At 51.6% G+C, this 24,840-nt stretch overlaps 5 protein-coding genes across 5 annotated transcripts; 2 read left to right on the forward strand and 3 right to left on the reverse strand.

Moving 5' to 3' along the window:
• Positions 1–600: 600 nt before the first annotated feature.
• Positions 601–2,988, reverse strand: LOC34621329. Its single transcript, XM_026336640.1, has 7 exons — positions 2,925–2,988; positions 2,477–2,547; positions 2,289–2,345; positions 1,849–2,139; positions 1,435–1,614; positions 1,091–1,177; positions 601–657 (listed from the first exon to the last, which is right to left on the reverse strand). Exons 1-7 carry the CDS (start codon positions 2,986–2,988, stop codon positions 601–603), a joined length of 807 nt encoding a protein of 268 aa, XP_026192425.1.
• A 449-nt stretch (positions 2,989–3,437) lies between these two features.
• LOC34621328 (ubiquitin-fold modifier 1) lies at positions 3,438–4,248 on the forward strand. Its single transcript, XM_022734548.2, has 3 exons — positions 3,438–3,451; positions 3,635–3,749; positions 4,105–4,248. Exons 1-3 carry the CDS (start codon positions 3,438–3,440, stop codon positions 4,246–4,248), a joined length of 273 nt encoding a protein of 90 aa, XP_022589889.2.
• Positions 4,249–6,706: 2,458 nt separating this feature from the next.
• On the reverse strand, positions 6,707–9,130 carry LOC113147144 (ice-structuring glycoprotein-like). Its single transcript, XM_026336641.1, has 3 exons — positions 9,109–9,130; positions 8,539–8,766; positions 6,707–8,331 (listed from the first exon to the last, which is right to left on the reverse strand). Exons 1-3 carry the CDS (start codon positions 9,128–9,130, stop codon positions 6,707–6,709), a joined length of 1,875 nt encoding a protein of 624 aa, XP_026192426.1.
• Positions 9,131–17,373: 8,243 nt separating this feature from the next.
• On the forward strand, positions 17,374–18,462 carry LOC34621324 (protein BTR1). Its single transcript, XM_026336622.1, has one exon. The coding sequence runs from the start codon at positions 17,374–17,376 to the stop codon at positions 18,460–18,462; it is 1,089 nt and encodes a 362-aa protein (XP_026192407.1).
• A 1,110-nt stretch (positions 18,463–19,572) lies between these two features.
• Positions 19,573–23,229, reverse strand: LOC34621323 (eukaryotic translation initiation factor 3 subunit M). The gene is made up of 9 exons (XM_022734543.1): positions 23,151–23,229; positions 22,272–22,510; positions 21,853–22,022; positions 21,495–21,618; positions 21,282–21,376; positions 20,990–21,064; positions 20,521–20,735; positions 20,100–20,304; positions 19,573–19,732 (listed from the first exon to the last, which is right to left on the reverse strand). Exons 1-9 carry the CDS (start codon positions 23,227–23,229, stop codon positions 19,573–19,575), a joined length of 1,362 nt encoding a protein of 453 aa, XP_022589884.1.
• Between the last annotated feature and the right edge of the window lie 1,611 nt (positions 23,230–24,840).

Raw genomic sequence — 24,840 nt, forward strand, 5'->3', positions numbered from 1 at the left:
TTGGCAGCAACAGCTAGTATGGCAGAGGAAGGGAAAAACCGCAATATGAGGAATCTCGCGAGGGAGTGGATGCCTCGAAGACCAGCAGGCCCTTAAATTAGCAGCAGACTATGTGTAATGCAGAAAAAGCCGGAATTCCCCGGTTCGATGCCATCACCTCCAGGTGGTTCCTAGCGAAGAAGCTGACCTGTTGCTCCCGCCTTTCTGTCATCTGGTCTTCCTTCAATGTGTGAACTGCACTCCCGAACGCTTCCGGCTTGGCTGACATGAGCGCCCCTGTCCGTTCCAAGACGCCCTCCCAGTGCGTGTTTCGGCACGACGCTTTGCTTATCTGGCTACTGCTGAAGGTTCGCCTTTATGTGTGCTCGTATCTCTGCCCGGCATATGCTCCCTAAGAGTCCGCCGAGTCGCGTCTTTTCTTGCTGCCTCGCTTGCAGCCCCCACCAACCACCGCCCCCACTCTTGATCCAGGAAGATACCACGAAGATACTGCGTTTCAGGGTCGACTTCCTTCTCCTCCTGTATATTCTCGGCTCAACAGGAGCATGCAGCACCGGCTATGCAACACGTGCGCGTTCTTGAGTGTGACTGCGTCAATGTTCAGAGCTCTTTTAATTCAGCGTCGAGACGGCTGAAAGCGAATTCCTGTCCGCCGACCTGCGGGCAGTCGAAGCAGCAAGACACCCCAAACCCCTTTACACGTAGCCCTGTATGCACCCATGGAGGGCGGCAACATTGAGTGACATACGAAGACTCCCACACATTCCAGAGAGAAAAACGCCATGAGAAAAGACGCGAGTGACTCTGCCCCGTTGCAGGGGTGGTGGTTGTGTGGAGCATCCGCTTAAAATGCATGCGGACATGCGTCTGCTCCAAAGTTGCATGAAGACAGCGCATGCATAGCTCATGACTAGGATACGAAATCAAAGAACACATGTAGCAGCCATCCACAGCGCCGGAAAAACTAGGTTGCCCGGAGCATGCAGATTTCGCCGCCCCCTAACTTGCATGAAGACAGCAGTATGTTTCTTCATGCATTTTAAAAGAGCTCCAAAAAAGGCTAGAGCAGGACATAAACAAACGGCTATACCTTAATGATGCCGTCCCTAATAATGATGCCCCATGTGGCGCTGCGCTCCATGGAAAGCGGGCGAGAGGAGTCGGCTGGTCGCGAAACCTGAAGCGCTCATCATGAAGCACCCGAGAGCAGCTAAGCTTCCAGAGCGTTGGCCTCAAGCGCAGTGTGCGCAGGCACGTTTCTAAGTAAAAAGATGGAATTCTCGGTGCACTAGAGTGTAGTTGCCTCATGGCATTTAGCGTTTCGGGGCTTTGTGGCGTGCAGGGCGTAGAGTCTGCAGCACATGGAGCCTATAGCTCGTTCTTCTTCAACGACTCTCGCCTCATTAGGAAGCCTGTGGCGTGTAAGATGGGCACCTTATCAAAATGGCCAATAATTTTGTCTGGTGCGTCTGCTTCTGGGATAAGTTCAGTAAGATCTGAGAGCGGAGGTGGCGCCAGCCGGTTCTCTGAGAGGAAGGCGACTTCTTCCGCAGAAAGACCAACTCTTCCCGCTAAACAATCTCCTTCTGGTCCTAGCTTGTCCACATTCGCGCCCTCAAACTCGTCTACACATACAAAAATGCAGATTCGCTTCCGTAGCCGGCTGTGTCACTCATGCTCACCCCAGAAGGGAGAAGAGGGGGGCGATGATCTGTGGACAGCGCCTCCCGGAAACAGCCAACCGGGTAAGCTAGCCAGGTTCAAACCCTTAAAAACTCCTAAGCCAGTACAAACAGCGAACTGCTAAAATAGCAGAGAAAATGGAAGAAAAGAAGCAAAACCGCTTACCGTCTGATCCTCCGGTACTTGAGCGCCTTCTCTTTCTGCTTGGACTGCAAGAGACACCTCCAGCCCACACAGTTCACGAGCAACTAGACTCCCTAAAGACACCAAGCCTACTGTACCTACCCGTGCTACGGCTCCCATGCGGCTACAACCATGCATTTTTACGAACCTCTCTTCGTCAAAAGCGTGATCAGAGAGGAGCGCCAGAGGCCTTCCATCCGCCTGAAGGATTTCAACAAAAACACCGGCGCAAACGGAAACAAGTGCGCCTCGATAGCATGCAAGCATAACGCTCTGTACAGTTGATTACTCAGCGCTCTTATGGCAAAAAGCCCTCTTCGTTTTCCCTGCTTATGAGCTGACTGCATGTGCCCCTTTGCAAGTCCGAGCATTCAGAATGGACGGGTGCATGCCAAAGGGAGGGGCTGCATCATGAAACATACTTCTGGAAACGCAAGCGTCTGGTTCCGAAGACGCTCAACAGTACCCTCCCTCCACACCTGAAGTGACACCAGAGCCGTGAACCTGATTAAATGAATATTCCGCTTCCGCAATGCTGCAAGGCTGGCTAATCCGCAGTCCAAACGCCTGTACCCACCCGCTTCCTTGTGCGCTTTTGGGGTTGCCTCACTCTTATAAATTTTTCCTTGATCTCCTTTGGCAGCGAAATGGACGGCTCTACCTCAATACGGGAGGCAAAGTCTGCGCGTTTAGAGCAAGGCATGTACACCCCAGTGGGTGGGTGTCGTGGAAGGCACAAAAATACACCGCCATGAAGTTTATCCACAAAGAATTCACAAAATCGGCGACGCGATTAATAGAAGGCCTCTTATGCTGCAAGGCTGTCTGCTCCCCACCCCTTTCAATCTGCATCCATGCAAGCTCTTTTTAATTATGGTACTCTTCGCCTTTGATGCACACGAAGCACGGCTGCCCGATGCAGCACCGCGTGGTGTATACACGGCTCTGCCCTTGTTGTTCGGCTGCTTAGGATGAAGCAAGAAGACGCGCATCCAGGAGATAGAGCATTGAAGTAGCTAAAAGGGCTTTTATGGCGTAGGGTGTGGGAGTTGGCATACGCTCGATGAGTCGCTCGCAAATCAGTTGAACTTCAGGCTTCGGATCGGTGGGCTGAGGCATCATCTGCCTCCTTCGCCGGTGATGGATTGCACCGAGGTCAAGAGAGAGCAAGAGGAAGCGCGTACGAAGCAATTGAGAGAGGAACGGAAGAAGAGGATCAGGTCGCTTCCTAGAGCACAGCGGGAGGCTTAGCCCGACAATGCCGCATCTACAGATCAGAAAGCGGCATCCGACGAACGAAAAGACACAAGCATTTTAAAGAAGGAATGAACACACACAGAGCCGAATGAACACTATGCATGCAGTGGAAGCCCAACTGTCACAAGCCCTGTAGCCACAGGGGCTTCAGTACCTTGAGAGGGCCCCCGTAGCAGCCGAATTCAAGCGTCTTCTTCCTCCGTTTCCTTTACTAGATCTCTGCGCATTCCAGGAATAAAGCATAGAGAAACACCGTTTCCGCCTTCTGCTATTGCATACAAACCTGCGACTCCCTGTCGCCTGGGGTACCGACAATGTCTGAGAAAGGGTATTGCTACTTGCGCTATTCAGCCTTCCCCCCTTTTAACCCTCCGCTTCCCCCCTAAAAGCAGTAGTAAGATATCATTCTCTCTTTGGGGTCATGCGATTTGCTGAGGTTATTGCGTTCTACAGTCCTTTCAGGCGTGCTCCCTTCTCTTGATCGCTTGTCTTGTGGTCTGTCTGCGTGAAGGGGTAAAGTCACCTTCAAGATCACCCTAGCCTCAGATAGCAGGCAGCCGTTTAAAGTCCTCTGCGTGCCCGACGCTACGCCCTTCTCTGCTGTCATCAAATTCGCAGCAGAAGAGGTGAGGAAGCACCTTCTCGACACCTTGCCCAACGGACGGGTGGTCTCCCCCACAATTATTCGCACCTATTCGTGACAACCTTCCCTTACTTGATATCGCATGCACGGACATGTGCCTCGTGCTCACGCGCGTAGAAGCGAAGACACGGGAATGCCCCTAACGAGACATACACATGACCCATTCTGATGGCAGAATCGTATACGACGTAAAATTAGGAATTCAGATAGATGACATTTTCTGTATCAGCGAATACAGCTAAGACCGTCCATAGAGGACGCTGATCTGGTGTCTCTGCTTTCGCCTCTATCCCCGCCTGCACTTCCTGTGCTGTGCCCCACTATCTTGTCTCTCCCAGTTCAAGGTCAGCGCCGCCACTTGTGCGTGCATAACGAACGACGGGGTCGGCATCAACCCCCAACAAACTGCAGGCATCATCTTCTTGAAGCACGGAGGAGAGTTGCGGCTCATTCCCAGAGACCGCGTGGGAGCCACGCTCTAAAGTTTGGCGGCGTGGCGTGTTAGTACACGCCGCAGTCGCGGTTTAGGGTTATTAAGTGTTTTGCTGCACTGGTTGAGGTTGTCTGAGGGGGCGAACTGCTTTTGCATGGTTTGACCCTCTCCCCAACTCCGGCTAGCCGCTTCGGAGGGCGTCTAGACAGCGCAAACCGTGATCTAGAGAATGGTAGCGTAAAACTGAATTAAGGGGGGGAGACTCTGAATTAGTCGTGGTGCAACCCTTTGGGGGCGTAACTCGTGTCTCTTGAGCTGTTGAAGGCGTATCTATCCTTCCATTGCTGCACTCCGGACCCTAGCGAGCAGCATCAGTCTCAGTGGCTTCCGCTTTCCCGACTCGGCGCATGCTTAATAACGTGATGCCTTCAATGTGAGGTTTCGATAGATGTAGACCAAAAAATGCGGAGTAAATCACAAAATCATTCACACATACAGCGCACATTGCGACTCTTCGGGCCCTAGGCACCCTTTCTCCCAGTGGTTCGGGATGAAGTCGCATGCCGTTCAGTTCAGCTTTGAACTTTGTTGTATACGCTGTTCATTTAAGCTTTGAACTTTGTTGCATGCTTTGCTCGTTACTAGGCGTCGCGATTCTGTCTTCAATATCCTGGCAGACCCTCCTGGCTTCTTCGGTCATGCCTTCCAAGAGGGCCTTTTTTTCTAGTTGAACACCTGCTATCATGTGCTCGATCTTTTGCACGATGGATCCTAAAAGCCCCACGAGCTTTTCCCCCGACGTCTGTTCCAGTGCAACTTGCTTCTGATTCCAGACCCTAAAGGGCATGCACTCCCTGACGGTAGTATGAGCGTGTGGCCCCCCCCCCGACGCCTCTGAGTGCACAAGTTGCGTACCATGCATGCAGACGCGCAACATGGATTCCTCGTAGGGTGAGGTATGTACAGCAAGCACCGGAGAAAGACGATACGGACAGCAGGTGTGAGTGTGCGGGTTGTGTTTGGGGGCAATGCCGCCAAACACAACCCGCTGTACACGCATGAGGATAGCACCATCCGACAAACCGTAGTGAAGTAAGGACATAACTTAGATATTGAACGTGCATACCTCGAATCTCCTTCACCAATCGCTGCACGAGGGGGTCTTCCGCGTTCACCTCGCCTCCCAGGCATGCCCCTGAAGTTCTCGAGGGGGCCCCTACGAGGGAACTCCAGGCTGGAGCCGAGGGTGCCTCCGAAGAAGAGCGACCAGATTGGCTCAAGAATTCATCTGCAGTGTTGGGCAGCGGATTTTCCAAGGGCCCCCCATCAACGAGCTTCGGCTGCAGCCTCTCGGAGTGCGCCCCTAGCAAATCACCACTGGCGTTCGATCCCCCTCCAGAGAGCGGAACTAGATGATCAAAGAAACAGTCTGCATCCATTATTAAAAATGGTACAAAACAGACGCCACAAACCCTAAGTCGACAGACTTTCCCCGCAAGCGCTCGCGAGCCCCCTGCATCGAGAGTGAAAAATCCGCATGCCGCCGGCACCGTCCAAGGTGCGCGCCTAAAAGGCCTACGTAATGGTGGGTGCAAGCACACAAATTTCTCAATCTCTGAAAAGAAAGCAAGCAACAGAGGCGACGGAACACCTGTGGCACCCACTGCAGCGCCTCCAGGATGCTGAACACACGTGTATCTGCCCTACTCTCGAGCTTCCTAGCCTCCCTGTGTTCGCCCTCACCTTCAGCCAGTACCCATATTCTCTGAAGGATCTATTCTCAAGGATCATGGGGAAACGCGCGCAACCGTGCGAAAATGCTCAAGGGGCTTCACTGACGCCGGGGGCCCCTCCTGTGAGGGAGGGCCCCTCGGAGGGTTCGTTGCCAGCCCTTCTCCCGTGCTAAATTGGATCGCAAGAATCGCATGCCGAATGAGCATCCGGAGTTTGGGAGTTTACAGGCATAGGCTTTCAAAAACGAGGCTAGCAAGAGATGCGCTTTCATGCGAAAGACAAGTTGCAAGAGAGCAAAGGGCGGGAGGGGCAGGCAGGCGGCGAGGGAATGTTAGAGGTACAGAGCCTCGCACAAAGCCAACAGAATGGTAGGACTGAATTTCCTCATGCTGCTTTAACCATTGCCACAAGTGTCGCTCTGCCTGCCTCTCTCCCCACCACCCCCCAACCCTTCCTTCCCCTACAAATTGTTTGCCTGCAGCGGTGCGACTCCGTCCCTTCCCCCTCTGCACGCTGTACCAGTGCACTAAGACCACCGAGAGCCTTTGGGAGCCCCCTGAAATCACACTGAGTTGGGTGCGCTCCCGCTGGCTGCTGCCGTTACGCTTTCCCCATGCTTCGCGTGTGGGGTCACATCTGTGCGTAGAAGTAGTAGGTGTACATGGCGTCATCCCTGATAGCACGAATCCCCGCAGCACCCAATTACTGTCTGTAGCTGCTGCTGCGGCTGGTCACGCTGGCGCTGCCGCTCACGCTGCTGCTGCCCCTGTTACTTACGGCAACAAGAGCGCCCTTGCTACATACTCTGCAGCAGAAGCAACAGCTAGCGCGGCCGACACCCAAAGAGAAGAAGCCGCAACAGTGAGAAGGGATGGATATCCGTCGATATAGGTGCACTGAAGGGCTTGCCTGCTGCTGCTTGCTGCGGTTGCTGCTGCTGCTGCTGCCGAAACGAACGGCCTAGCCAGCGGGTTGCGCGCTGCTGCCGCAGCAAACGCCTGCACTCGGGGCAGCTTGCATAGGGAGCGGCAACCAGCAGCGGCTGCTGTCGCAGCGGCAGCAAGCCCCCGCGCTGCTGCCGCTGTTGCTGCTGCAGCAACGGCTGCACACCGCAGGACCAGCCGTTGTGGCATCGAGCGGTGGCGCGAAGCAGCAGCAGCAGAGAGCGCGTCAGCCGCTCGGCTGCTGGCTGCAGCGGGAGAGAGCAGCCGCACGCGTTTAGCAGCGACAGCGCAGTCCTCAAGCCCCCAGAGGGCAGCGGTAGCGGCAGCAGCTGCACTTGCCGCCGCTTGCCGCAGCAACTTCCCGCAGCGCATGAGGAGGGGGTGCCTGCCCGAAGGCTTAGAGCCAAAACCAATAAGGCATCGCAGCCTGCTTGCTGCCGCAGCGGCGGCGCTTGCAGGGCGCTGCAGCAGCAGGGAGACTGCGCCTGAGCAGCAGCGCGTTGCCGCAGCGCGGATGCCTTTAGCGGCTGCTGCAGCTACTCCCCCTGCAGCGCCTGCTCTTGGCACGTGCTGCTGCTCTTGCTGCTGGGGCAGCAGCAGCAGCAGCAAGCTCACAGAAAACATCTCCGCTGCCGTCTTGGCTTTCCCAAGGAAGGAAACGCCCGTTAGGTGACCCCGGTGTTGCAGCTGCAGCTGCTGCCGCAGCGCCTGCACTGCAACTTCGCGAAGCAGCAGCAGCGACACTGCAGGCTGTAGAAGCCGCAGCAGCGGCAGGCCTGTGCCTACACCGCAGGCTCCGTCTGCAGCAGCGGGGGAAGCGGCGGCAGCAGCAGCAGCAGTCGTTACATCGCCGAGAGCAGCAACTACGAGTAATTTGTCGGCTACCGCATCCACAGCAGCACCGACAGCCGTGCAGACACCCCAGCGCCGCGCCAACCAGCCATCCAGCCAATCCGTCGCAGCGGCAGCACTAAATAGGAGACTAGGCACTGCTGCAGTCTGCATCAAATGCAGCTTCTGCTTCCCCCCCCTGGCAGCCGGAACCCCCCAATACGGCTGCAAGTACAGCAACCCTGCAGCCACGATGCGACAGCACGTTAGACCCCATGGGAGGCTACGACGCAACAGATGCAATTTGCTGCCGACCGAGGAGCCCGCAACAAACGCTGTGGCTGCTGGTGCTGCTTCGCCTGCAGGAGCTGGCTGGTCCTCTGCAGGAAGCCTCTCTTCCAACTGCCCTACTGCCTGCTGGTAGCCCTCCTCGCCATGAGCGTTGAACATCTCGTGGTGCGGCGACCAAGAAGCTGCAGCTGACACTTCGGGTGAATCGAGAAAAGCACCAGCAGCTGCTGAGGATGCTGAGGACGCACTGTCGGCGCCATCCAAGGCGGGTACTGCAGAAGCTGCTGTTGGGGCTGTAGTGTTTTCTGCTATCGGTGCTGCAGTATATTCTGCTGGAGGTGCTGTGCTGTATTCTCCTGCTGGTGCTGCAGTATATGCTGCTGGAGGTGCTGTGCTGTATTCTCCTGCTGGTGCTGCAGTATATGCTGCTGGAGGTGCTGTGCTGTATTCTCCTGCTGGTGCTGCAGTATATGCTGCTGGAGGTGCTGTGCTGTATTCTCCTGCTGGTGCTGCAGTATTTTCTGCTGTCACTGCTGTGCTGTATTCTCCTGCTGGTGCCGCAGTATATGCTGCTGGAAATGCTGTGCTGTATTCTCCTGCTGGTGCCGCAGTATATTCTCCTGCCATTGCTGCAGTGTATTCTGCTGCTGGTGCCGCAGTATATTCTCCTGCCATTGCTGCAGTGTATTCTGCTGCTGGTGCTGCGGCAGTTACGGACTGCGCGCCAGGCGCTCCTCCTTCATCTGAAATTGGCACTTCTGCGTTTGCTGCAGCATGCAGCAGCGGCAGCGAACATGGTCTTGAAAGCTCCCGTGTGCGCTGCAGCCGCCCTTTCTGCGGAGCAGTACATGAAAGGGTTCGCGAGGAACAAGGAGTAGCAGCAAGAGACAGCTGCTGTTGCATGGGCTTGTGAGAGGTGGGTTCTGCTGCAGGCTTCGCAGCAAAGAGGAACGGGCGGGAGGGCAGCAGAGGCTGTTGGAGCTGCTTTCTACAGCGCAGCACTCTCGCAGCAGCGGCTGCAGGCTGCTGTGTGGCAGCAGCCAGCGCAAAGAGGAAGAAGCATATCCAAAACCTCGAGCACATTTGGAGTTTGCCGCCTACCCTCCTACCATTGTCTGCTGCAGCGCTCATTTGCCCGACGCGACGGCTTTCTGTGCATCCCGAAGCTACGCCTGTGGAGGCAGCAGTTGAAGCAGCACCATGCTGCTGGCACTTCAAGAGCTGCGCGCATGAAGGGGTCCTCCTCCAAGGGTGCTGTGGTAGACGTGTTGCTGCTGGGCCCGTGGAAGAAGCTGCTGTGCAGCAACAGCCAGTGCTTCTGCCGCCTTGCAAGGACCCCCTCCTGTCTATCGCTGCGGTCGTTACTGGTACACCTTGCTCTTCTAGAAACCGCTATTTGCGTATTATCGGCATCCTTACTGCTGCTGGAGGCACTGATACGCAAGTAGCATTTCCTGCTAAGGCGTGTGTGCTGCGCCTCGGGCTGCTGTTGCAGTCGCCGCCTGCTATCCACTGTCTCGAATGCGACTTGCAGCGTGGGTGTTGAAAATGAACGCGCACACCTGCTGTACAGGCTTTAAATTGAGGGATAGTAGAGGCAGATTTCGTGGTTTCCAGTTCTGTTTACCATAATTATCACGGAAAACGATGTTCTGCAGAGCCATGAGGCGTTTTCTGCAGCAGCACGTGCCGTTGCGATTTCGGCAGAGGGTAACAACACGCCCAGCAGCAGAAAAAGCCCCATGAGCATCAAGCGCGCGGAGCATGCATTCCTACTCCCATGCGGCTACCAAAAAATACAGAAAGAACAACAGCCTTTTATTTCTCTGTTGGGGCTCTCTCCCCTTGGTCGACGACGCCAGAAGGTGAGAGGTGCAATTCGGGTGCTATACGCACACAGGGTGTAGGCACGAAGTTGAGTTTCGGCAAAAGACGGCTTGGCGGTTTAGGGTGACTGCGTATTTGGACGGCTGGGTGGAGGCTTATTGCTATGAGTCTTGCTGTACGGTCGGGGAAGGGGCGTGAGGCGGGGTAGGCGAGCGACGTCGGAAGCCGCCTCTGCGGCAGCTGAACCCTCCTTTCTGCAGCACTTGTTGCACCGTGGGTGTGCAGTGCCCTCTAAAAATGACGGTGCGGATGGCAGCAGCAATTGCAGCACCAAGGGTAGTCGCATGATCGGATACTTAGGGCTGCTATTGGCCCCACTCTCTAAGTTCCCGATCATGCGACTACCCTTGAGAAGGGTTTGATTTGCTGTCGGTGGCAACTGCTTCGAGGCAGTGGAGGGGCGGCAGCAAGAGCAGCCTTTAATTTTCCTTTCCTCCATTTGAAAGCTGATGGCTGAAGGGTTAAGGCTTCCGGTGCTATGCGCGCCTCCCGCCCTCCCCGCTACCTACGGAACCCCACCCAGTGGTGCATGACTGGCTTTGATCTTTTGTATGCAAGGGTCTGCCTCCGTTTTTCCGTCGTCTGGTGTGCGCGGTTCAGCCTGAAGATGATTTTCAAGAACGCCGCGCACTTTCGACAGTTCTTTCAGAACTGGAATGGGCGGTGCATGGACCATAAAACCCTAGACCTTCTTTGCAAGAAGTCGTATAAGGTGTATTTCTGCGACCCCATTATGGTGAGGCATGCATGCGCATCTTCAGGATTCGCGTGGAGGGGCTGTCAAAAATGAGCGTCATGAAGCATATCATGCCATCACAAACTCCCTCCTACCCCCTCCTGTTGCGTTGCAGTACAATTACCTCTTCCTGTCTGCCTTGGCCGTGGGAACTGCAGCTGCCTGCAGCTTTCGACATCTCCTCTTCAATCCAGACGTCCAGTAAAACTCAAACCTCGAGCATTTCCACCCACACACCCCCTTCTCCCTCCCCCCCGACGCAGTTCTCGCATCTTTATATTTTAAAATCCCTGTTTCCACAGAGCCCCTGCCGTTTGAACCTTGCCTGCGGTGTGTGTTTTCAGCTTCCGTCGTGGAGATGCGCGTAAGCTAATCGTCGACCGGTGGCAGAAAAGTCTGTATTCTCTGCCCTACTTCAATAGCAGACTCAGGTACGGACGAGAGGAGGCGGCTTTTGCTTCATGAGGGCGATGCAGCAAGAGTGGTGAAGCATGCGCGAAACGGCGCGCGCGCGAACACCTCGGCCCCTCTGCGGGCGGCGCAGAAAACAAGCGCTCATGCATGCATGACGACAACTGAATTCTTTTTGTGTGTGTCTCAGGAACTACGCAATTTCGTTTGCGAACAGCTGGATCGATAATGAACACGACTTTCAGGGCGATCATCCGTGGGGCGTGCGTCCAGAGAGACGCTTCAGCTTCGCTCGGTTTCCTCTGACCATGAACCAGCCAAATAAGTAGGCGCAGTTTGCAAGGGGTGTGTGCGTAATATTTGCTGTCCCCTGATCGTGCTTTTAGAGCGGTGGGCGCGCTTGTTGCAGAGCAACAAAGGGTGCCTCTGAGGTTCTTCTTCGCCCGCGTGCAGGTACTTTGTGGACGACCCATGCTACGAGGAACGCAGCCATGCTGCTCGTGAAAAGTACTTCAAGGCAAGTCGTCACGCAGGAGCGGTGATTGTGTAAACCCTGGGCGGCCCTTAGCGCCAGTCTCGGCACAGTGCTCTGAGCGCACGCCATCACCAAACCGACACGCTTACACGAACTGAACCTGGCAAACGAGGACAGACCGCAGTTTTGAAGCGGAGCGGCTCCTTCTCGGCGCGAGAGGTCCACTGCAGATGGTCGTGAAGCACCGCAACTTGGCGAATCATGAGGTGTATGCATGCTGCCGAGGGGTGGGACGCGGAGCCTGTGCGTGCAACGGCTTTGCATCTTTAGATTATACATGCCTGTGTGCGGCTCGTCTCAGGAGATCGGGTACTACAACGTGAGAGAGGAGCAAGAAGAGCAAGAAGAGGAATAAACACAAGAACCCGTGGACCGTGGACCCTGCTTTTCAGCGTTAAACCTGTAATGCAAGTTTCTGGCTTTGAGACAACCGTATAACCTCTCCTTCCCTCCCAAAGCCAGGCACAGTCAAATCCTTTGGGGGCATAGGGGAAAGCGTGTACGTTGAAACCTGCCTTTAAATGGCAAGTCCTCGTGACTTCAGAGAGGCTGAAGAGCATCCAGCCCGGAACTTCTTCAGCAGGATTTTGGCCTCGCAAAGAGCACGCGGCTTGCTTAGGCTAATCAATCTTAGGGCATGCATGTATATATACATATATATATTTATACATGTATGCGCTTACGCGTCAGACCGCAGTCAGAGAGGATTAGGAAGTACCGGCATTTTAGGGTACGAGAGGAAGAGAGAGGCTGTGATGTAGACAGAACGGGGGGAAGGAAGGCGCTGCAGAGCTAAAGGCGGATCGTTTAGGCAGCAGTTGATGCCTCCTTGCAAGGGTGCAGGCAAGGAAGCAGGTTGTGAAGGACGCATGCGGCGCGCCAAGCTACATCTGACCACTTCGTACTGCTCTTGACACATTCCCTCCAATTTTGTTGATGAACTTACTAATACTCTGTCTGCTCGTACATCTTATATATTGCAGACTAGCTCTACCACGGTTAGGATTCGCCTTTGTGTGCTTGTACAGTGTACCCCACATGCAGCAGACAGTTAATACTGCGAATGCTTGGAGGGTGTGCCCATGCACACCCTAGCTGTAATGTGACCTCATACGGAGGACTCTGAGAAGATCGGGCAGGGGGAAGCAGGACTTTTATCAGAGAACTTTAAGTTTCCTTTCATAAAGTTCTATCAAATCTGGAGAGAGATTCCCTCCGGAAATAGAAGCATCGGAGGGATTGCTCCAGTTGATGGCACCGCATGGTGCGATGCTGCTGCATCGCACCGCAATTCCTAGTATCCTAAAATACGCCCACTTCGTCTCCGATGATCCTGGTACAGTGGGTGCCTCAACTAAGCAAGGCAGAGCATCCCTGAGGAAGGCTCAGCTGTACAGTAAGACAAGACGGTGTTGGCCATGTATCCCGCATTCCCAGCTTTGTAATTGCTCATTTCTTAGTAATGCGATTCAAATGTCTACCAAAGGAAAGTAGGAATTAGCAGATATTATGGAAAAGCTCGTGGATGTGCTCAATGTGGACGAGCTCCCAGAAGGATGGCCACCCGTGGTCGTCCGGCGCATCGTAATCTCCTGATCAGTTCCAAACTATGTTCCACGGTACGAAATGCTCTCATAAAATCAAGAGGACATCAAGCGTCGAGCGTATGATTTTGTTGAAAAAGGCAACATGCAGGAATCTACCAGCCTTTTGAACAAAACTCCGTATTCATGCCGAAATAACGACAGTTGTCGCACGTGCGACAACCTTGATCGCTTGACAAACATGAATGCGATTTACAAGCTCATGTTGCCTTGTGTTAGTGCTTTACGTGACAAAACTACAAAGATCAACAGCCTCCTCGGGATTTGATTGCACAGATGCTTTCGTAAATCTTGGCTCACCCCAATGTCAGACAAGATGACACCACACATGTGCATTCGCAAACTAGGATATACCTGCATGCCAGTTAAACTTGTTAGCTCTTCAGCCGGACTGCAACCGCAGTAGTCGGGATTTTAACGAGCCCATAAACGAAGGGCTGATTGCTGCCTAAGTGGAGGAGGCCTCAGGATTCAGCCGAAATCTTTAAGAACACCTACAGCACATACAGTGTGCTCCTACGGGAAAAACACCGTTATGCGAAGGCAGGCAAATATTTGTATTTTATGATAAATAATAATAGTTGCTGGGTCTTCTTGTTTTGCTGCACAAACAGCAAGATTCTGCAACAATTGAATCTGCCAGCGCGTGGCCTTTACCTTTTCTCACCCCGAAGGATTTAATGAAGTGATATGGTCTGCATAGTATGACCGATAGTTCATTCCTGTATGTTCTTGGATGCATGTTTCTTTAACTGATTAGCTTGGGAAATGTAGTCTATGATTTGGATAGCGGAGACTGACGCCGCAACAAGAACATTTATGAGCCGTTTAACAACTCCTACAGTACTCACACTGCCCAGTTATGCGTGTAGTTTCGTTCCAATAGCCGATATTAATGATGCAGCTGCGGATGCTATTCTATCCCTACAAATGACGGGGCCAAAACACCAAGATATTGCTTGGTGCTCTTTTTGCTGCGTCGAAACCAAGCAGCAGTAGCCAGTGAGACGAAGGAACAGTACGAGGCGTGATGGGGCGTTTAAAGTGCTGCATTTTGCTTTCCAGACTTACCGTGACTCTTTGAGGTACCATATAAACATGTGTCAGGACTTTAACAACCAGAGAGGTAGGCGCTGATTGAAGAACTTCGATTGAAGCCTGCACATGGTGATCCGGGGTAAGATGCGAACCGTAGCACAGGACGCATTCAGAAAGCAGCTAATGTATGAGTGATTCTCGAGAGGGGCAAGCACGGAATTATGATCAGCGGTGGCCAGCTGTGTGTTCCGAGCCTGGAGATTTGTTCATGGTGGATCGGCAGGCTTTATGAGATGCACAGAAGGTGAGCAGACGATAAACTTATGGCCAGGTAGCTAGGACCGTTTGCGTTTTTCTCCAGAATTAGTGCTTTTCCTCAGTCAATCGCCTTCCCTTGTAATTTGGAGGTAGCGTATAACTACTATATTGCATAGCAATGAAGCTTCAAAACGTTTCCTTAGCATTCGCAGACTGTGCCGCCCAGGCAGATGACTCATGTGGACTGAGAATTATCGACAGGGAGCCGTAGAAGTGCTGGCATGTACGACTATCGAGCGCCAAGAATACACTTGACGATAGCTTTTAGTGAAGCGGGGTGGGGAATGCCAGTCTCAGTGATCGGCCGAGGAGCAGTTGCAGGTTTCGTTGGTTGTGGTAAGATCTGCAGCTCTGTTTGGCTGACAGCGCTCGTCACCATGAATTAGAAACCTCGCATCTCTTCGTAACTGTCCTCCCCCAGCGCAGGCTCCTCCTCGAGTGGCTACCTTGAACTATGGGCACAGCTTAATAGCTCCAGGTGTTTCAACGAAAGTTTCCCATTGTGCCGCACTCATGTTGGTTTGGTCTCTTGTTCGTTCTTCGCGAGGGTGTGTTTCTTTCTTCAATTCAGTCTCTTTTTACCAGTTGGTTAGCATTTTACGCTTATCATCGCAGTGCTGTTGTGTTTCTGTGTGCCTGGAGAGTAGTGATAGGGTAGGAACTCTTTTGCCATCCTGCACGCTGTTCGCCTCATCAGACGAATCTGGAATACGAGGGCATACGCTAGAGAGGGGGAAAAGATGCAGCTGGTTGAACTACACCTAGCAACCTCCTAGTGCACTAATTATATCCAATTAGAAATTGGTAAATAATTGGCTCTTTGACTATTTCAATATTTGCTGTAGAACACTGTTAGCTTGATCCAAGAAGATTTAATGCAGTGGGCATGTGCTATATTTGTTATGTATAACTAGCAGTGAATGCGCAGAGTGAATTGATAGTACAGCTACGCGCACCCTAGCTGCTTCCCCTTCGTCATATCGGAACTCTCAGTGATGCGAGCAGGGGCGACCCCGAGGGAGCTCTTTTCAGAAAGCACCCAATAACTTTTAGTAAATTTGTGTCGACTCTAAAGAAGATTGTGTGCCTACGGAGACCCTAGATGAAGGGCCACAGTGTGTCTGCTCTCGAAGGAGTCACGGCCCAATGGCGTGGAAAGGAGAGCGAGGGGAAGGCTGGGCACGCCAAAATATTAACACAGTGCATGACAGAAAAGGACGGACGGAAAGCGCCAATGGATGGTTTCTCTGCTGGGTTACCGTTAAGGAAATGCAGCTTCTAAGCGGTCTCTGGCAATTCTATTTCACACGTGTCTTTCCAGTGTAGTTCTCTTAGTCTGGAACAATCCATATTAGATAGCTGCAGGGGTGCACCTACCTTCAGACTCAATGCAAACTTGATGGAAAATTATCGAGTGTTTCTAAAAGGAGCTCCCTCATGCCCCTGCCCACAACCCTCGAAATTTCTACTTGACTAGCGAGCAACAGCTAGGGTGTGCGTATCTTCACCCTAGAAGGACTTCGAGCATTCACAACTAAAGTTGCATGTAGCATCTACAGCAGATGCCCACAACATTGCTACTTCTTGTATAGAGCTAACAATGCTCTGCAATACCTAAGATATACGAGCACACAAACCAACTTGTCAATTGTTCACTAATCCCTAATTAAATGAACTAATTTAGTAGAAAGTGCCTACTTGTAGTTTAGCACGCTACACTGTAGGTTTTCTTTCCGTCTGCCTGTGTGGGTTATTGGGCTGGAACGCGCGGCTTCAAGCGCCTCCCATGCAGCCACCAGGGAGAAAAACACTCTAGCACCCTGAAATATACCTTTTGTGTGTGTACAGAGCTCTGCTGTATATGCCCATGAGTTCATCTGGCGGGAGGGTCCCCTGGTACGGCTTCGGTTTAAGATACATGTGTAAAACACATTAGCTTTTGAAAGGGCAAGGGAAGCGGATTTTGCATATGCCACAGCCCATTTATACTCTAGAACTGAGGAAAGGTACATTGTGTGTCACCATTTCCATCCATCCCCTCGCTTCGAGCAAAGACAAACGACTTCGAGGTGCATGATTGGGCTCGGCATTTCCTGCCTATTTATGGCTGTCTTCGGCCTTCTCAGCCATCAGAGAGATTCCAAATGTGCAAATAAGAAGCACATTTGGGGGTAGATCTCGATAATCGCGCACTGAGGCGGAAGCACATACCCGATACTGCTGCTGCTATCTGCCGGCAATGAAGGCGGCGGGACGGATAGCCGCACGAGAATCTCACTAAATGGCCAAAACACCTCCTTAATACGCAGCACGTAACTTATTCCACCTAATACTACTTGATCCAACAAGTAAGAACAAGAAGCAGAGTGGTATTTAGACGGGCAGGCGCCTCTTCCAGCACCTCTAAATGCTTGCTGCGATTTCTGTTGCAGTGATAGTGTACGAGCCCCGTATCCACAGGAGAAGCAGCAGGCTCTTTGTGGCTAAGTATTTCGTTTCTTTGTTTCCATTTATATAGACACCTTTCTTTCTCCCTCCTCTAACTGAAAAGGATTTAGGGTGTAGGATTTATGGTTAATTTCTTGCGCATTTCCTCCTCCCCTGCCCCGCTCCTTCTTCTGCTTCCAGTTTCTCTTCGACTCTTCCTAGCCCTTCCTCTCCTTCCTTAGTCCTTAGGATAAGGCGTCACAGCCTTCCTTCTTCCCCGCACATTGAGATTGCGCATCCCTCTGGCGTCCACCTTTCAGTTGTGCCTTGCGCGTTTCTTCCTGCCGCCTCCGCAGGAGCTATCTAGCCGAAAAGGCCCTCTTGAGAGATTCTTTGCGACACACGCACATCTCGGAAAATGGAGGGATCGGCCCCCCCGAAGCGCGTTGCGTTTCAGGGCCCTTGCTACCTAAAACTGTTGGTTAGCAACATTGTTGCTGGTGCTGTAATCGGGAAGAGTGGCAGCGTGATTGCGCAGATAGAGCAGCAAACAGGCTGCGCGTTGAAGCTTTCTCCTGCAAACATGTACTACCCAGGGACAGAAGAGCGGATCCTGATAATGAGTGGCGAGCAGGAGGCCCTGAACGACGCTGTTATTGTGGTGCTAGAAAAAATTCATGAGATGATGCAATTGCAGCAACAGCAGCAGCTGCTCACAGACAGCAGCAAGAAGGACACCTATGAACCCGCTGTATCTCCTTCTCTTCCCCCTGTAAAGGTGATGCTGCGCATCGTAGCACCCAAGTCAGCAGTAGCCGCAATCATCGGCAAGGGGGGCCAACAGATCAAGGAGCTGCAGGAGGCAACCAACGCGCGAGTTCAAGTCTCTAACAGGGAAGAAGGACTTGTTGAACGGCTAATTACGGTGTCTGGTCATCTAGAGGAGGCCAAGGCTGCGGCCCTTGCCATTGCAGCCTGTTTGCAGAACGACCCAAATCTCAAATCCCACATGTACGTCGTCTACAAGGCAGCTGGGGCCTCCTTTGGGGCCCCCCTCTCTCTACCCTACGGGGGCCCCTCCGCGGGCTACGGAGGCCCATATGGAACCTACACAGCTGGAACCCCTGGGCCCGACATTCTCTCCCAGCAGTGCGAAATCTATCTTCATGTTCCTGAAGCCGTCATTGGCGCTGTCATAGGGAAGAGTGGTCGGTGTGTTTCCGAGATAATGAAACAGACCGGCGCTAGGGTGCAGATAAGCCACAAGGGGGACTTTGTTCCTGGAACGACAGACCGAAAGATCGTCGTGTCAGGAAGCGTTGCCGCCGTGCACAACGCCCACGTGTTGCTGCTACAGCGCGTGCACACATCCCAGGAAGCAGCGTCGCAAGCGAATGGGCTAAATAGCAGCAGCAATAGTGGAGTTGATGTGCATTCTGGACAGCAGCCGCACGCAGTCTTGCAGGGCAACATGCAGTACTTGCACCCCACAAACTTCGGATACTAAGAGAGGGGGGGGAGCCACCACGTTGCTGTTCTGACTGCTTAGGTTCCACCACCACTCAGGCAAGCCAACAATTTGCTTTATTGTAGTAATACATGCGCCAAACAGTTATTGCACAGCGCCTGCTGCTGTTTTTTTGCGCCCCCCTCACCGCGCCCTGCCCCCTATACACACCATTCCCAGTGTACCGAATGCCTCGTCCGTCCCCGTCCTTAATTGTGCCTCTTCTCATCACTTCCTGCTCAGCATTCCTTGCTTCTACCGTCGTGCTGCCCTGCTTATCTCGTAATGCACCCAGCCACGGAAGAAATGCATTTGGTATCATAATGCTCTTTGGGTTTGTTGTAATTTGCCCCTTGAATAAATAGAGCAGCAGGCGAAAAACGTATTGAATTGATTTCCTTGAATTTCTGCTTTACTAACATTTTGCTGCAACCCCTTGATGCGGGAGTCATGGGGAACCGAAATTTAAAAGAACGAGAAAAAGGGAAGCGATACTAAGGAAGAAATGCACAGCAGCACGAACGTGGCAAAGGACTGAAACGCAAAGCAGTAGCGTGAGTTAGAACACATCAAATAGGGAGCGAAGTTGAGGAACACGGAAATGTATCGTTAGCAAAAAGGCAGGCAAGTGTGCATCCTACTGTTTTGCTAGACCCCAAGTGCCCCTTTACTGTGGCCTCCTAGGTGATTTGCTACATCAGTGTTATATCGTATCAAGCTCTAGATATCTCACGCAGAACGTATACTGAACATGAATCCCATGAAGAAAACAGCGAATATTCTGCTGAACAGAGAATCTCAATTACGACGAAAGAAAGGATAGGCCGGGACAGGGAGACCAAGGAAGTAGCGTTAAAACATACGACTCCCTCGAACAGGAAAAGCTACTGAAATAACACCAACCGTAACACGGAAGAGAAAGGAATTGAACTGAGACGTTGAGAAGAAGCAGACAAGTGTCACGGAGAACCAGGTTAATGGCGAGGTTCCTAATTCCCGTATAGTTCCTTCGTGGCTGCCTACTGCTGCCGAGAAATTCACTTCTAGGAGCAAAAACGTTTTGAAACTGTTAGCAAATTTCATCCCCCCCTTGGTCATAAGACAGAGTAATTACTGGAACGCAGAAACAGGACTAGGGCTCGTTTCTGCAGCATTAAGTTTGGCTGTTTCTATTGACTGCAGCAATGCAGTCACTCCCAAATGCCAGTGGTCCAACTTGGCGGCAACTTCTTCCCACTGCTCTCTCCCGAATTCCCGTTGAATCGCCGTTCTGTAGACACATGAATGGAGTGTCGTACAAATAGATATACAGTAGACACCAGAAAGAAAACGACCAGATGCAAAGAAGAATAGAGAGCGAGAGCAATCAACCATGGAACAATCAGAAACTGAATGCGTTGGGGGGTAGTGAGGAAAGACGGAATGAAAAGCGACAAAGGCGATGAAGGCAAGCAAAGAGAGGCAGCTACAGAGTAACACAAGACAGGAATGCATTGATCAACAGACGTTCAGCTTTTTGACGAGGGGCAGCAGCAAGATCAGCCCGCCAATAAAGGGAATATTTTAAAAGTGGGCACACGAGAAGCTAGCTAAAGCAAAGAGGAAATTTAAAAAGGTGATCAGCAATTGCAACGAACCTGATGTGCACCACTCTGTTAATCTGATCAACTTTTGCGTCAATAAGCCCCAAGCCAATTGCCTGCACAACAACTTCTTCTGCCTGATTTTCAGAGAGCCTTAGCGCATCGCTCAGCTGTTTAAATCCAATATTCTTCTTGTTCGCAACAACCGAAGCCACAGACAGAAGGCGGAGCTTCTTCAAGCAGGTTTCATACTTTAAACCTGCATAACAGAAGCATAAGGGATTAGGAAAAGCAGTCAGCACGAAGCAGCTGGAGGGCGAGGCACACACAGACACATACACCTACACAAACGGGGGTGGGGTAGCCACCGAGTCCATGAAGCAAAAAGAGAAAGCCAACATCACAGGTTGATAGGAACAATAGTAGGGGATAGGAGAGACACAGGAAGGGCTAGAAAGGGGCTTGAGTGTCGGACCGTAAGTCTCCAATAGTTGTGGCTGCTGTGCATGCAATTCCTCGAGCTCCTTGGGACCTCCCCGGCAAAAGAGTTCGAGAAGCCTGTACAGCGGCGCATGCTGGGTTTTCTGCAGCATCTTAACTGCACTCAGCTCCAGCAGAGAATCAAAATACAGAATATCCGGCATCCTGATCGCATCCTCTGCCAATTCCACTGCTGCCGAAACCGTGGCACTGAAGCACAGACAGAAAGCAAGCGATGGAGAGCTATACGGGAAACTCCGAACACAGCGTAATAAAGAGGATCCAAGGCGCAGTGGGAGAACAAACTGGGATTCCCGCATACAGGCCAAAAAAAACAAACACTAACTACCGAGAGAGGAGGAAGCAACAAGAGTATCTTGTGCACACATTCAAGTGCTCTGATTAAAAAGAGCACTAAATGACCATCAAAAGAAACCCAAACACATACAAATCTGCTTTTTTACCCTTCAGCAAGAACCTCCTCAGGCTCCCCCTGGAAGAAGTGCACGTGACGCTTCAGGTAGTCGAACGCCTCATCCCTAAGGAAGACACACGGGTAGCATACAAAAACCCAAACTTCCAAGCATTTTGACTTGTGCTTGCAAGCTGCTTTAAGGAGCCTCAATCAAATAAAACAAAGGCCCAAAGAGCATGAACGGCTTTACGTTTACTGGGGTCTGGTGTTTAGTCTGTGGGGATTCCCGTTTCAAAGGCTGAGGGGTTGGGACCCAATGCTTCAAGGATCGTGAAAATTACGTCTTTCCGAGCTTTTTGAGTTCGTTTGCAAGAATGAGGAACACTTGTCTATGGGCTGCCGGTCCAAGGTTCCAATCCTTTGCCCATTCATTGATCTGCAAACAGTCACCCCGTGTGCATGCAAGTGGCGAATACGAAAAACGCCTGAGCAGTGTTCTTCCCTTACTGGAAGTGGCAACCATGGCAATGAATTATTCACCTTCCACTGCTTACATATTTGACATATGGAAGGAGCATGTGGAAGAGGTTAGTCTCCGCGGCAAACTCCAAGAGAGACACGAATATCGGGAACCGGTATGGGAAGGTGGGAGGAAAGGCGTTGTACAGACACATCATCCTGTACAGGCCCCACACACAACGGCCAGAAAAGAAACAGTGAAAAAACGCGGGTTCAAAAAGACTAGCGGGCGAATCGAAACGAAACCGACACCCGATATGGCGCCTAACAATGCATCTGTGAATGATGCTGAGAGTCTGTGCAGGAACGGCCACGGCAATACGCCCAATGCTAAGAATGACGCTAAAATCTGCAAAGCCTGCAGCACTCCAACGCAATTTTCTTGGAACTGACAGTTTAACTCTGAACTCTGGGAGTTCCTTGCTCGCTCGGAAAGCAGAGCAAAAGGAGCCTGCAGCTTGTCCGGCCTTCTCGCAATCTTCTATCCGCAATACAACAATGGAAATGAGGAGGACGAAGAAATCCTCTACTTCACGAAGAGCTTCCATGTAAGACTTTTTCGCCTGAACACAGCCATAACTACCACATGCGGTGCTCGTATTGAAGAAAAGAGCGCCTGAAGGGGAGCAGGGATCACCAAGTTCAAAGGCCCCAAGTTACACAGATAGCTGCATGCATGCGCGCCGCTGAGATGCTAAGCTGATGCCTTCGCGTTGCAATAAGAACGCCCGTGTAGCCCCTTTGGGTGCTAAGGAACTTTACGGCACGAGCATGCGATGTAGGGCTTGGCGTGTATGCCTTTTGCGATTTACTTCCGGCTTTCCGTCAGATCCAGTTGCGGGAGGTCCAGACCCGTGTTGCTCCTGAGCATTTTTGACATCAATAAGCCACCTAAACACCAGCTCATTCTGCGAGAGGAGAAGATTCAGAAGCTGCATCGGGTCGCAGATCCTCGTTTCTCCCGCTGCCTCATCTCGGGAAAAACATTCCATAAATTGTCTGTAGTATCCATTAGTGGTTTGATTTTCCTCGGAGTCGTACAGACTGATAACTGAAAGGAAAAAAGGGAAACAAGGCCGGGGCTGAGGAATTAAGGGAAAAGACAAAGCGATTTTCATGAAGATGAAGCCAAGAGAGTGTAAGGTGCACGCATGACAGTCTGCGAGAGCATTAGGATGTTGTAAACAGTACAGAAGAGGAGGAAGACGCAGCAAAAGACGAATGCAACGAATGAAAGAAAAAAGCCATCCAACTAGCAGGGAGTAATGACAAAACGATTGCAATCCAGACGACTGGAACGTAGACTTGTCGCCTGTAGTATACTAGAAAGTGCGTGGGAGGAATAAGAATTATAATACAAGACGGCCAGAAAGGCAGCAGCATACGAGGTACACAATCGAACGTATTCGTGCAAAAGGGCCATTCACTGGGCCCTGCCAGAGATGAAGATGTGGCAAAGTGCGCAGGGAGTACACCATCACCCGAGGGAAATAAAAGCACAGCATGCAGCAATCGGCGTTGGGTAAATCAAAGATGCAGACAACGCCAGTGGTATAGTCACAATGCGGTAGGGCCCCTCCCTAAAGCAGCCAGTAGACGAGAGTGGCTGACAGCTGAGCCTCGGGCGGAGGTTGCTGAAGCACAGCTGATAATAAAAGGGATTAAAATTTAGGGCAAAGGTGAATACGGACTGTGAAGAAGCCATTCTCCCACCGCCACAGCCGTAGCGGTGCCGTCTGTGTCTGCGGCGAGAGGGACAAAAGTTGACATCTTCCCCCTCTTCTTCTCCCTTCCCTTTGTATTTCTGACGCATTTAACACCAAAAAAACAAAATTGAGGGGGGAAATCTACGAAATGGAATACGGAAAGGAATACCCTGAGTCTGAGGACCCCACTTCACATGCAGCCCCAGGCCGAACTCCGTGCGTTACACTTTCATTCAGCTCGTGACGGTGACGACCATACAAACACCGGAAAGGCACAAACTTGATAAATTCACAGCTGAAAATCGACGCAGGAGCGATCTGATTGATCAGAGATAGATTCCTTTCCTGGAACTTGGACTCCCTGCATATTGTCTTTATGGTATTCGATCCCTGTTTTGCGCCAACATAGGGCGTAATGATCCTATTACTAAGTCTTTCCACGGCTTCTTCCTTGTCCATCCCACTGGATTCCTTTCCTTTAACAGAGAATAGGGCAGGCACTACATTTTGGAGGGGTGTAATGGGGGGATAGGGGATGAGGAAATTCGTATTGAGTTCCAAAGAGGAGCCTAACAAGCGGGAGCAACTAACGATGAGACTTGTATACGCTCTGTCAAAAGCGTCTCCCCTCTAGCATTGCCTGCCTCATATGAGGCGCCCACAGCAATGCTAAAACACGTTCTACCGCATTAATTATATTATAACGAGGAGTTAATAAAGAATCGCCTAATTGATTTGCCTGTTGTTATTTCGTTCTTGTTGTAGAGAAGTGCTAGCTCGATACAATCTGCCGCAATCCTGTGTGCATGTACATTAGATGCTGTGTGCAGTTAGTTGTTAATGCTCGGTGTGCTTCGAGGGTGAGGCAGAACGGACTATAGCTGTCCCTCTCCCGTCATGTAGGGAACCCCGAGAGGCACGAGCAGAAAAAGGGGCGGCAATTTCGCTAAATACACGTACGTTAACTTTGCTTTAATTCGTTTTGTGTCTGGAGACGTACACGTCTCTACGGAAGCCTTGGGCGGAGCGCTGCACCTGCTGGCACTGCATGGTTGGATGAACCTGATCGCCGCTTATCCTCCGGCTGTGGATGCATTGACACGTCAACTTTTCCCACAGTACTTGTCTGGTTTTCATGAACATTTTTGTTAATTCGATCATATGTTTTTATCTAGCAATAGTCTGAGGGAAAAGTCCCGTGGCAATGGAGAGCTACTGTGGGACAACGCCTATTTATTGGGGCGACAGAGCGTACCCTGCAAAGTGATATGTACGCAGTATCTCCATAGCTGGCAGAATGGCATGATTCCTCAACTGGTAAAATGCTTGTGGAAGTTGTTTCGTCGACCAGAAAATTGACTGTCGTAAGGCTGGGCAAGTAGTCCAAGTTTCTATCAGCCTATTGGAGAGGCATTCGTATTCAAAGGGGATCTGGATTATATACGCAAATTTACGGTCAAAGCACAAGAGAGAAAAGTACATAACTGTGATAAGCGGAGCCCAGCTGTGTTTTACAAACTTGGAGATTTGGTTCTGGTGGATCGCTAGGCATCATACGAGGTGACCACACGGTGAGCAGATGACGCCTGCCACCAGGATGGTAGAGTTATTTTCAGCTTTCTTACAAACCATTTCTTCCTTTTACCCTAATCGTTCTCCTAAAGCTAGAAATAGT

This window comes from Cyclospora cayetanensis, unplaced genomic scaffold, assembly GCF_002999335.1.
Source record: "Cyclospora cayetanensis isolate NF1_C8 unplaced genomic scaffold, CcayRef3 CcayRef3_contig_14, whole genome shotgun sequence".
Taxonomy (NCBI): Eukaryota; Apicomplexa; class Conoidasida; order Eucoccidiorida; family Eimeriidae; genus Cyclospora; species Cyclospora cayetanensis.